Here is a 13,923-nt window from a genome sequence, read left to right as displayed (position 1 = left end):
GCCGACAGTGAACCCTGGAATACAACGGGCAGCGAGTTTCCATCTACCTGGACTACACAGCGGAAGTGTTGGAGCAGCGACGCGGATTTCACGATGTCATGCAAACCCTGCGGGAGTTGGTGGTAAAATACAGCCTGCGTTTCCCAGCCAAACTACATCTCCAATACGATGGGCAGCCATGGGTCTTCACTTCCCCCAGAGAAGTAAAGAGATTTGTGGACGGGACCATGAGATGCAACACAGGGGATGAATAGTCAGGATTGCTCCACTAGAGCGGAGATACTTGTAGAGAGCATTAAGGTACACTTCAATATAAAAAATGACGGTACCATTTCATATTTTCTATATTATTTGAGATGGTGGAGGGGCTTACTAAAGTTTGTTATATTTGTTTATAGCCTGGTTAGTTAGCGGATTGTTAGAGGCACTTCTACAAGCCATACGCCCTGTTGTCCTCGTCAAGTGAGATGGGGAAAGTGACTGTCGGTGGGGAGAGGATTGGGATTTGTCCATGTTTAATGTTGTTAAGAGCTGCCAGATTTGTTGTTTTATCTTTATTGTTATTTTCCGTGTTGATATGCCTTTTAGGCTGTTTTTGCTTTCACAGCTCATATGTCAGTGATTAATGGTATAAATCAGGTAGATATGAGTAATATAATGTTGGTTTCATGGAATGTACGGGGCCTGGTCACACTGTCAAGTGGGGTTAAGTGTTTGCACATTTAAAATCCATTAAAGCTGACAATGTTTCTACAAGAAACTCATATTAAAACTACAGAGCAGAGGCGACTGAGCGCTAACTGGATTTCTCAAGTTTATCAATCACCTTTTACATCAAAGCTAGGGGTGTTGCCATTCTTTTTCGCAATATTCAATTTCAGCTTGTCTCTATGGTCACAGATCCAGATGGCAGGTATATTATGACTACTGGAAATATACATTTGCTCCGTGTCACATTATTGAATCTATACGGACCAAATACTGATGATCCAAACTTTTTCTGTAAAGTGTTTGATTTGATTCCAGATCTCAATACCACCAATCTGTTAATGGGAGGTGATTTTAACTGTTACCTTGACCCATATCTTGATAGGCTCTCCTCCCGCATCCCACCTGCCATTACATCTGTCCAAACATTAAATAACCTAATTAAATCAAGAAATATGGCTGACATCTAGAGACTACAACACGCAGCGGACGGGGGCTATTCGTTTTTCTCTCATGTCCATAAGTCATATACGAGAATTGGTTATTTTCTAGTGTACGCAAAATTAGTATCTAACGTTGATCATTCTATGTATCGTAACATATGAATATCAGATCATAGTCCAGTATCGCTAAAATTGAAGCTTGATTTGCCCAAACAAAGTTATTATTGGTGCTTTAACCCATGGTTTCTCACAGACCAAGTGTTTATTAAGTATATGGCAGTACGGTTCAAGGAGTTCCTTGAGACTAATGATACTGGGGAGGTGTCAGATTCCATAGTCTGGGAGACCCTCAAAGTAGTAATGAGAGGTTATATAATTTCATTTGAAGCCTCCAAAAAAAGGGAACAGCACCATTGGTTGGTGGAGATTGAGAATATACTCCCAACTCTTGAACAGTCCAACAGGAACTCTCTTCTAGAAGAAGATTATAAGATCTTGAAGTTAAAATATGAGTGGAACTGTATTCTCAGTGGAAACATTAGCAAACTCTTACTGAAGCTCAGACAGAGACATTTTGAGTTGGGTGACAAACCAGAGAGGCTGTTGGCCAGACAATTAAATGGGGCGCAGGCGAGCCGTGCAATTCACAAAATTAAATCCAAAACAGGTGATCTGTTAATTAACCATAGAGAAATAAACAACCGATTTAAAGAATTCTATTCAGAATTATACACCGCTAAGCCTCAGGCCTCTAGTGCAGACTTTGCCAGCTTCTTCGACTCTCAATTTCCCAAAACTGGATGAATCAGCTAGGGTAGAATTAGATTCAAGTTTTTTGAAGAGCGAATTAATAGAGGCAATTAAAATGTTTCCCTCCTGTAAAGCGCCAGGTCCAGATGAGTTTGGATGTGAATTTTACAAGGCATCTCATTAGACACTTGCCCCACTTTTACTCAGGATGATTAGTGACTCCACTGAAAATAACAGATTGCCTAAGTCCCTATATGAGGCAAATATATGTATTAAAAAAAAAAAGTAAGGAGGAAACGGAACCCGGAAGTTAGACCCATCGCTGTCCTCAACTGTGATCAAAAGTTGGTTACAAAAATACTAGCTAACAGATTAGGGAGGCATATTTCATCAATTATACACCATGACCAAACAGGGTTTATCCCAGATAGATTCTCATTTTGCAATGTACGTAGGCTTCTGAACCATTTATATACCAACCAGGTCAGAGACTCTGGGGCGGCCATCTTGTCCCTCGATGCCGAAAAGGCATTTGATCAGATAGAGTGGCCCTATATGTTCGAAACACTTAAAAGATTTGGGTTTGGGGATTCCTTTATTGCATGGGTCAAAATGCTGTATCTCTGCCCATCATCCTCTACCCTCACCAGTGGTGACAGCTCTGGGCCTTTTGACTTACAACGTGGGGTCAGACAGGGGGATCCTCTATCTCCCTTACTTTTCGACATAGCCCTTGAGCCCCTTGCAATATGAATTAGGAATCATTCCAGTATCAGAGGTATTAAGATAGGAAACCTGGAAAGCTGTGTGAGCCTTTATGCTGACGATACACTGATATATCCCACCGACCCAGAAGCCTATGTTCCTCCCTTGTTAGATTTTGTTAAATCATTTGGCAAACTCTGGTTATACAATTAATTGGGGTAAGAGTGAGTTCATGCCACTATCGGAGGGTATGGACTCAGATTTCCTTAATGCTCTACCATTTAAACTAAAGTATGATCACGTGACATAGTACCTAGGGCTGATAATGCCACGAAATCACAAACTCTTATTTAAACTGAATTATGCCGATATGCTCACAAAGCTTAAACTGAACATAGAGAAGCGGAGCATTCTGCCATTGTCTACTTAAAATGAACATAGAGAAGTGGAGCATTCTGCCATTGGCTACGGTGGGGCGTATCAATGCAATTAAGATGGTGTCTCTCCCTAGATTTTTGTATTTATTTCGGAATCTGCCAAAATTCCTGACGTGATAATTTTTTAAGAAACTGGACTCCATTGTCTTTCTATTTGTTTGGAGAGATAAAGCTCATTGCATAGCAAAAGCACATCTACAAAGCCAATAAATGAGAGAGACTTAGACCTTCCTGTATTTAGGAACGATTATTGGGCAGCCAATGCAAGGGCTTTAATTTACTGGCAATGAGATTCCCAGATAAGACATCTCTGAAAGGAGACAACTCCCCCCTGTAGTTAAGCATTGAAACTACATCAGTAAAAAACTTCCCTTTTTACACTACTTTTTTCCAAGACATAATCCCCTGATAAATTGATTGGTAATACTTTTATTTTAACAAACTCTTAGGATTCCGAATCAGACCAGAAGTGTTAACAAACTGCCTAATGTCTCAATATACACTCCTATATGTAATAACCATTCCTTTTTGCCATCTCAGACGGATGGGGCATTTGCTGTCTGGAGGGACGGGTCTTGCGACCCTTGGAGATTTATATATAGATAAAAAGTTTGCGTCAGTTAATCAGTTGAAAACAAAATTTAACATCCCTAACCCCAATGTCTTTTATCATCTCCAAATAAGGCATTATGTCAAAGACAGAATTCTAAATGTTAAAAACAGGCCAGAGAGTTGCCCATTTTATGACCTCCTGCAGCTTCCTCCGGACTCCAAACATCTGATATCTCGCTTTGTGTGTCTGTTTACCACCTCTGTATCTACTAACCATCTGAAGGAAGCCTGGTCCACTGAGCTGAATCTTGAAGTGTCTCACGATATCCGGAATGAAGGTTTGACTAGAATCCAAACCTGCTCGATTAATTTCAGACGTAAACTGATCCAATTCAAAGTCATCCACAGACTCCACTATTCAAAGACCAAAGTACACAAAATTTATCCATCCGTTTCTCCACTGTGTGATAGATGCAAAGTTGCAGAAGGTTCTCTCGTGCATCTTTTCTGGCTCTGTCCTCATTTACACAAATTTTGGTGTGAAATATTCCAGTGGTTCTCCAGAGTCTAACAAAGGGACATTCCTCCTTAGCCAGAACTGGCACTCTCAGAGAATGCTTCAGGCTATACACCAGAGGAACATCTGGAATTGATGGTTGGCATGGTAGCTGCCAAAAAAATGAACGTAACAGATTGGAAATCATCTACACCCCCCGCTTTCAGAAATGGCTCAATGAAATGATCATAATCATACAGATGGAAAGAATATGCTTCCATAAATCTAAAGCACCCAATAGGTTCTTGAGCATATGGGGTCCATTCATTGACTATCTCAAAGAAAAAGGTTTTTTTTTTTATTTCAGTCTGTAGTGATGCAACCTGGTACTCTTTACCTTTTATCTGTCGTCTTGTAATACCTGTGTAATTGCTTGAAAACTGCTGTGAACCAAGTCATATTATATACCTAATATATGTCGGGCAGCTTTTTTTTTTCTTCCTTTTTGTTGGTTTTGTTTTTTGTCTGTTAATTTTTTGCTTTATTTTGTTTTATCTTACTTGCAAGTGTCTTGAATATAAAACTGAAAAACTGAAAATTATATATACACTACCATTCAAAAGTTTGGGATCACCCAAACAATTTTGTGTTTTCCATGAAAAGTCACACTTATTCACCACCATATGTTGTGAAATGAATAGAAAATAGAGTCAAGACATTGACAAGGTTAGAAATAATGATTTGTATTTGAAATAAGATTTTTTTTACATCAAACTTTGCTTTCGTCAAAGAATCCTCCATTTGCAGCAATTACAGCATTGCAGACCTTTGGCATTCTAGCTGTTAATTTGTTGAGGTAATCTGGAGAAATTGCACCCCACGCTTCCAGAAGCAGCTCCCACAAGTTGGATTGGTTGGATGGGCACTTCTTGCGTACCATACGGTCAAGCTGCTCCCACAACAGCTCAATGGGGTTCAGATCTGGTGACTGCGCTGGCCACTCCATTACCGATAGAATACCAGCTGCCTGCTTCTGCTCTAAATAGTTCTTGCACAATTTGGAGGTTTGTTTAGGGTCATTGTCCTGTTGTAGGATGAAATTGGCTCCAATCAAGCGCTGTCCACTGGGTATGGCATGGCGTTGCAAAATGGAGTGATAGCCTTCCTTATTCAGAATCCCTTTTACCCTGTACAAATCTCCCACCTTACCAGCACCAAAGCAGCCCCAGACCATCACATTACCTCCACCATGCTCAACAGATGGCGTCAGGCATTCTTCCAGCATCTTTTCATTTGTTCTGCGTCTCACAAACGTTCTTCTTTGTGATCCAAACACCTCAAACTTGGATTCATCCGTCCACAACACTTTTTTCCAGTCTTCCTCTGTCCAATGTCTGTGTTCTTTTGCCCATCTTAATCTTTTTCTTTTATTGGTCAGTCTCAGATATGGCTTTTTCTTTGCCACTCTGCCCTGAAGCCCAGAATCCCGCAGCCGCCTCTTCACTGTAGATGTTGACACTGGTGTTTTGCGGGTACTATTTAATGAAGATGCCAGTTGGGGACCTGTGAGGCGTCTGTTTCTCAAACTAGAGACTCTAATGTACTTATCTTCTTGCTCAGTTGTGCAACGCGGCCTCCCACTTCTTTTTCTACTCTGGTTAGAGCCTGTTTGTGCTGTCCTCTGAAGGGAGTAGTACACACCGGTGTAGGAAATCTTCAATTTCTTAGCAATTTCTCGCATGGAATAGCCTTCATTTCTAAGAACAAGAATAGACTGTCGAGTTTCAGATGAAAGTTCTCTTTTTCTGGCCATTTTGAGCGTTTAATTGACCCCACAAATGTGATGCTCCAGAAACTCAATCTGCTCAAAGGAAGGTCAGTTTTGTAGCTTCTGTAACGAGCTAAACTGTTTTCAGATGTGTGAACATGATTGCACAAGGGTTTTCTAATCATCAATTAGCCTTCTGAGCCAATGAGCAAACACATTGTACCATTAGAACACTGGAGTGATAGTTGCTTGAAATGGGCCTCTATACACCTATGTAGATATTGCACCAAAAACCAGACATTTGCAGCTAGAATAGTCATTTACCACATTAGCAATGTATAGAGTGTATTTCTTTAAAGTTAAGACTAGTTTAAAGTTATCTTCATTGAAAAGTACAGTGCTTTTCCTTCAAAAATATGGACATTTCAATGTGATCCCAAACTTTTGAACGGTAGTGTATATATATATATACACTCACTGGCCACTTTATAAGGTACACCTTGCTAGTACCGGGTTGGACCCCCTCTTGCCTTCAGAACTGCCTTAATCCTTCGTGGCATAGATTCAACAAGGTACTGGAAACATTCCTCAGAGAGTTTGGTCCATATTGACATGATAGCATCACGCAGTTGCGGCAGATTTGTCGGCTGCACATCCATGATGCGAATCTCCCGGTCCACCACATCCCAAAGGTGCTCTATTGGATTGAGATCTGGTGACTGTGGAGGCCATTTGAGTACAGTGAACTCATTGTCATGTTCAAGAAACCAGTCTGAGATGATTCGAGCTTTATGACATGGCGCGTTATCCTGCTGGAAGTAGCCATCAGAAGATGGGAACACTGTGGTCATAAAGGGATGGACATGGTCAGCAACAATACTCAGGTAGGCTGTGGCGTTGACACGATGCTCAATTGGTACTAAGGGGCCCAAAGTGTGCCAAGAAAATATCCCCCACACCATTACACCACCAGCCTGAACCGTTGATACAAGGCAGGATGGATCCATGCTTTCATGTTGTTGACGCCAAATTCTGACCCTACCATCCGAATGTCGCAGCAGAAATCGAGACTCATCAGACTAGGCAACGTTTTTCCAATCTTCTATTGTCCAATTTTGGTGAGCCTGTGCGAATTGTAGCCTCAGTTTCCTGTTCTTAGCTGACAGGAGTGGCACCTGGTGTGGTCTTCTGCTGCTGTAGCCCATCTGCCTCAAGGTTCGACGTGTTGTGTGTTCAGAGATGCTCTTCTGTATACCTCAGTTGTAATGAGTGGTTATTTGAGTTACTGTTGCCTTTCTATCAGCTCGAACCAGTCTGGCCATTCTCCTCTGACCTCTGGCATCAACAAGGCATTTTCGCCCACAGAACTGCCGCTCACTGGATATTTTCTCTTTTTCGGACCATTCTCTGTAAACCCTAGAGATGGTTGTGCATGAAAATCCCAGTAGATCAGCAGTTTCTGAAGTACTCAGACCAGCCCGTCTGGCACCAACAACCATGCCACGTTCAAAGTCACTTAAATAACCTTTCTTCCCCATTCTGATGCTCGGTTTGAACTGCAGCAGATCGTCTTGACCATGTCTACATGCCTAAATGCATTGAGTTGCTGCCATGTGATTGGCTGATTAGAAATTTGCGTTAACGAGCAGTTGGACGGGTGTGCCTAATAAAGTGGCTGGTGAGTGTATATATATATATATATATATATATATATACACTACCGTTCAAAAGTTTGGGATCACATTGAAATGTCCATATTTTTGAAGGAAAAGCACTGTACTTTTCAATGAAGATAACTTTAAAGAAATACACTCTATACATTGCTAATGTGGTAAATGACTATTCTAGCTGCAAATGTCTGGTTTTTGGTGCAATATCTACATAGGTGTATAGAGGCCCATTTCAAGCAACTATCACTCCAGTGTTCTAATGGTACAATGTGTTTGCTCATTGGCTCAGAAGGCTAATTGATGATTAGAAAACCCTTGTGCAATCATGTTCACACATCTGAAAACAGTTTAGCTCGGTACAGAAGCTACAAAACTGACCTTCCTTTGAGCAGATTGAGTTTCTGGAGCATCACATTTGTGGGGTCAATTAAACGCTCAAAATGGCCAGAAAAAGAGAACTTTCATCTGAAACTCGACAGTCTATTCTTTTTCTTAGAAATGAAGGCTATTCCATGTGAGAAATTGCTAAGAAATTGAAGATTTCCTACACCGGTGTGTACTACTCCCTTCAGAGGACAGCACAAACAGGCTCTAACCAGAGTAGAAAAAGAAGTGGGAGGCCGCATTGCACAACTGAGCAAGAAGATAAGTACATTAGAGTCTCTAGTTTGAGAAACAGACGCCTCACAGGTCCCCAACTGGCATCTTCATTAAATAGTACCCGCAAAACACCAGTGTCAACATCTACAGTGAAGAGGCGGCTGCGGGATTCTGGGCTTCAGGGCAGAGTGGCAAAGTAAAAGCCATATCTGAGACTGACCAATAAAAGAAAAAGATTAAGATGGGCAAAAGAACACAGACATTGGACAGAGGAAGACTGGAAAAAAGTTTTGTGGACGGATGAATCCAAGTTTGAGGTGTTTGGATCACAAAGAAGAACGTTTGTGAGACGCAGAACAAATGAAAAGATGCTGGAAGAATGCCTGACGCCATCTGTTAAGCATGGTGGAGGTAATGTGATGGTCTGGGGTTGCTTTGGTGCTGGTAAGGTGGGAGATTTGTACAGGGTAAAAGGGATTCTGAATAAGGAAGGCTATCACTCCATTTTGCAACGCCATGCCATACCCAGTGGACAGCGCTTGATTGGAGCCAATTTCATCCTACAACAGGACAATGACCCTAAACACACCTCCAAATTGTGCAAGAACTATTTAGAGCAGAAGCAGGCAGCTGGTATTCTATCGGTAATGGAGTGGCCAGCGCAGTCACGAGATCTGAACCCCATTGAGCTGTTGTGGGAGCAGCTTGACCGTCTGGTACGCAAGAAGTGCCCATCCAACCAATCCAACTTGTGGGAGCTGCTTCTGGAAGCGTGGGGTGCAATTTCTCCAGATTACCTCAACAAATTAACAGCTAGAATGCCAAAGGTCTGCAATGCTGTAATTGCTGCAAATGGAGGATTCTTTGACGAAAGCAAAGTTTGATGTAAAAAAAATCTTATTTCAAATACAAATCATTATTTCTAACCTTGTCAATGTCTTGACTCTATTTTCTATTCATTTCACAACATATGGTGGTGAATAAGTGTGAGTTTTCATGGAAAACACAAAATTGTTTGGGTGATCCCAAACTTTTGAACGGTAGTGTATATATATACAAAAGCAAAATTAGTTCAAAGTAAGTAACTCTTCAATTACAGTATAGCAGAAATTGGCATGCTTGCTTCAGCATAGTCCAAAATAACTTCTCTTTGCAGCATCTCAGAGTGCATTTTTACTCAGCCTCATTGCGTGTAACCTTAAATACAATAAAATCTAGCAGGATATAATCAAGTTAAAAAGTAAATTGAAGTACAGCAGGACAGGAACTTTTCCCCCCAATCAACATACCGATGCCACATTCATAATACAAAATTACGAAATAAATAGCTGCTCTGCAGTTACAGTATTGCAGGAATAGGCCTGCATGCTCCAAAAAAAAAAAAAAAAAAAGAAGAAAAAAAAAGAAGAAAAAAAAACTCCTTGCAGCATCCCAGTGTATGTATTTACTTGACGTTAATGCTTATACTTAAAGTACAAAAGTGCAAGTGTAACTCTCAGTGCAAAAACAAATACTGTCATCATTCCTGTTTATGCCAGTTTACTTAGCCAGATTCATTGCTTATAGCATCTACTACAGGTTATTAGCCAGGAGAACAAGTCTGTCAACTGTTTCTGGCTTCAGAGAGATCTGTGGTAGGTCACAATGTTGCCACCAGCGCTGAATGCCCTCTCTGAAGGGGCGCTAGTGGCAGGAATACAAAGATGCTTCCTGGCCAAGCTTGCCACTCTTGGGAAATTTGCTTGGTGCAGCCTCTCCGGTGGATCTGTCTACCATTATCCTCAAGTGCCTACAGGTAGCTCTTGAGCTCAACTTCAATTACATCTCTGTTGGAGAGGGCAACCGGGCCAGGTTGTTAAACATAGTATGTCTTTTTTAAAAAAGCTACAGACTTCGCTTTGCTTTCTTTGGTGCCATCACCTTTGCAACTTCTTCTGCAGCTCCTCTTTCTGCAGCTTCTCTTCTCTGTTGTGGAGACTCCCCTGTGGATGTTGCCTGCCTTTCTAGCAGTGACTGAAACTCTGGTGCAACTTTGATTTTGATGTATTCTTTCCTGTCATCCACTATGTATGTTGCTTTGAAATGTGGATCTAGAAGGGAGGCAGTGTCTAGCACAGGGGTGGGCAGTCTTATTCAGAATGGCCAGTGTGGGTGCAGGTCTTTGTTCCAACCAAGCAGTTACACACTTGTGTCTCCTAATCAAGTTCCTCAGCAAAGACTCTACTGGTTGATTAGTGAGATCAAGTGTGTAACTGCTTGGTTGGAACAAAAGCCTGCACCCACACCGGCCCTTTCTGGATAAGATTGCCTACCCCTAACAGGTCATCTGTTGCAGGGTCAGAGTATTTCTCATTTAAATACTGGAGGATGACCCTCTTCATGTTCTTTGTCAGGTTTTCGTCATCTTGAGCTAGAGTTAGAACAGTGTTATTCAAAAGATGGAGCACAGGTTTGAGGTATGACACATGGACGTATTCTTCCCCAACCAGTGCATCTGTGAACTCACTCAATGTTAACTGAAATTAAATATTAAGTTTTGCATGACAAGGAATGTGAAAATAAAAATAAAAACTGCTGTCCTATTAGAGAAAATATCTCTTTTACTGGTTGAATTCTCACAGAAGAGGACTGCACCAAGATATCTAAACAATTTCAGACATCTAAAGCTGAACTCAAACATTAAAAGAAAATGTTCGAGGAATTTTAAAGCTTTGATTCTCGATAATCAAATTGAAAATATTAACAAGACTTTTTTTTTACGTCCCACAGAATCCCTGTTGAAGCAGTACTGTGGTGTGTAGTCAAAGTTGTGGTTTAACATGTCTGACCCAAAACAATGGAAAACCTTACATAAAAAGGAACAAAAAGGAAAGTCTTACACTATTATCATTCATGTGAAAACGCTCGCCCAAAGTTGGCACAAAATTCTGATAACAGTAAAAAAGCAGGTTGTAAATCTCATAACAATCCATCTGGTCACTCTCTGCATGAGAAGCTGGTAGAACTGAAATGACCAACACAGCTATCAGTGACCATTTATAATATAGATGTTCCTAGAGCTCTGGAGAAAAAGCAAAAAGCAAAAAAAAAAAAAAAAAAAAAAAAAGGATCAAAGGCAAATCAAGGCAAACCGACAAACATTTTAAAAGTTCAATTGGGTAAAAACATAAACTTTAAGACAGCGCACTACATCCACTAATCAGATAGATTGCTTATGCCAGTTCTAAACCTGTGATTACTTTTAGAGATAAAAAAATTCTTTGATGATTGGCAAGCTCTTGCCGGTGTTAACTCTATTACCACCAGAGACTTGGATCAGCTGTCAAACACTGACAAACACCCACTTGCGCAGAGCTTAGGCTGCACAAAAGTACGTTGATGCGATCTGCCGTTGCAGACAAATGTGGAGCATTAAGCAAGATTATGAACATTGTAAACATCAATTTGTATCAAAGTGTGACATGGTGAAGGTCAACTGATGGTGTCTGGGACAAGCCATCATGCCCTGGCGGGAAATCTCACACATAAGAATGTTTTGCCAATCGTCTTCCAGAGTGACAGCTTCAAAGAAGTGCTCAGAGACTTTGACAAATGCAATCTCACATCTCATACAGAAAAAAAAAAATCTAATAAAAAAAGGGTTGATTTGGTTTGGATATTTCTTTTTTGATTTACATAGGCTGTTTACAATCCCAGGCAAACTTGATGCTCCAGGTAATGGGAATCTTTATTGGAGGAGACGGCATGAGTATGTATGTCGCAACCAAAGTGCACAGTGTGGGCTGAGTTGCCTCAGGACCAAGACAGGCAAAGATTTAAGATGATGGTGTTTACAGGAATCTGTCATAGGAACCACCACACGAGTCAAAAATGTCTTATAGTCCGAACTCTGCATTTGCGGGACCAGCTGAGGGCAATTACATCTAGCTGCCTCTGATCATGGACCACCTACACAATTTGATTAATTATTGGAGAACTATTATGTTTGGGCACTGTTTCAATTATAAAGAGTTCCCTAGGACAAATGAGGGCAACAAATGATTGTCTGAGTCATCCACCCCCCTAAAACCCAAGCGCTGCAAGTTCTCCATTACACATGAGGAAATATATTGAGTAGAGAGGGTTGAGGGAGGAGAGAGAGAGAGAGAGAGAGAGAGAGAGAGAGAGAGAGAGAGAGAGAGAGAGAGAGGTGGAGATTCCAAGTACATTGATTATTATATCAGCAAGTATGTGTGTGTGTGTGTGTGTGTGTGTGTGTGTGTGAGAGTGAGACTCACTGAAGTGCCTCGTCCCCCAGTTATCTGTCTACCAAAATCGGCAAAGGCAGGTGTAAAATCAGGGCCTCTGGATATTACCCTGGAATCCACAGCTCGAGATGGCAGCTTGTTTTGGTTGATCTGCATAACACGTTTAACAGGAAAAAAAACAACATATTTAACACGTGCTGAATGCACACACACTCAAGAACGCACATGCAGTGAGATGAAAGGCAGGGGGAGCAGTAGTCCTCAAACAAGCCTGACAGGAGGGCAAAAGGAGAAGGCTTAATCCCATACTTACAAACAGTGTGTTTTGGGTGCATATGGAAGCATTTCTAACCCACTGGTTCAATCAAAGGAGACTGACACTAAATTGCAAATATATTTCGGTTTTGCACTTCCATGCATTTTGACTGTACTAATGACAAATGATGCTACAGTGATTATCATGAGCAGGGCAGGGACACACGTCTGAACCATATGTAGAAGATTTGCAGTCAGCTGCAGCTGCAAAAAAACAAAAAAACAGAGGCACCGATAGGGAGAGACGGAGAGAGAGAGAAAGAGAGCCGGAGATAGAGACAGAGAAAGAGCAGAGGGGAAAGAAGAACAAATCCAGCTCTCTGTCTATCTGCTATCTTTGACATCCTCTCTACTCCCACAGAGAAAAGGAGACTCTCAGGGAATGCACATCAACCATTCACCAATCTGGTTCTCCTTTTCGGGGAGGTGGGGTGTAAGGGGTGGAGGTGGAGCTTATACCATCAACACTGCCAATTGTGACATGATAGCATTACAATTTTAATCAAAACAGTCCTCTTCTGGCTATATATGCTGCATCCATAACTACATGTGGATTGGAGGAATGAGCAAAACTTTCTACAGTACATCTGTGGCCCTGTGAACACAATCTAGCGGAGCTAAGTAGGGTAAAGTCAAGAAACCAGCTTATATTTGCTCTGAGCAAATAAAGAAGCCCCCTATTTCATAGAAAGGCCTTATTCAAAATGAAACCTAGATTTATCACATCTTACGTTGAGGCATTTCCATTTACAGAACCTAATATTGACTGAAACACTGTCAAGGCAAAAACCAGAAACTAGAGATAATAGGTGGATACCTGTTGAGGCAGTCCAAATATCTTTCTGCTTTTGGCTAGTGATGGATGGTTGGGCATATAGTTTTACCCTTTTGGCTTTTGGGCAAGAGTATTTTGTAGCAATCAGGACTATCTGTTATAGCTCCAGTTAGACCTTGGTGGCAGGAATCACTCACCTTGTCCAGCACCACATCGCTGATAGGTGGGAGCCCCTCTGGCTTTTGTATGCAGGCAGGCATGAACTGGAAACCCAGCAGGAAGTCCCTGTCATACTGTCGCTTTCCATTGGACTCAGTGAGGTCTGGACCAGCAAGTGAGGTATGAGAAAGAAACAGTAGGGAGAAAGGGAAATTCGCCAAGGAACAGGGTTAATGGATAGAATTTAAATCAGTTAAAAAACAAGGATGGAACGTGGGGGCTGAAACCAATCCAGACT

The 13,923-nt window shown here is 41.3% G+C and overlaps 1 protein-coding gene across 7 annotated transcripts in view; it reads right to left on the bottom strand.

The window, feature by feature from the left end:
- Positions 1-13,923, bottom strand: part of eif4g3a (eukaryotic translation initiation factor 4 gamma, 3a) — a 130,054-nt gene that overhangs the window by 55,668 nt on the left and 60,463 nt on the right. For all 7 annotated transcript variants that reach the window (XM_056273128.1, XM_056273129.1, XM_056273130.1 and 4 more), the window contains exons 14-15: positions 13,664-13,788; positions 12,407-12,526 (exon numbers count right to left, since the gene is read on the bottom strand). In XM_056273128.1, coding sequence (XP_056129103.1) covers positions 12,407-12,526; positions 13,664-13,788 — 245 coding nt within the window. The remainder of the gene's footprint in view (positions 1-12,406; positions 12,527-13,663; positions 13,789-13,923) is intronic.

Source organism: Lampris incognitus, chromosome 2 (assembly GCF_029633865.1).
Source record: "Lampris incognitus isolate fLamInc1 chromosome 2, fLamInc1.hap2, whole genome shotgun sequence".
Classification (NCBI taxonomy): Eukaryota; Metazoa; Chordata; class Actinopteri; order Lampriformes; family Lampridae; genus Lampris; species Lampris incognitus.
Note: the sequence above shows the minus strand (reverse complement) of the source record. Positions and strands in the feature narration are given on the sequence as shown.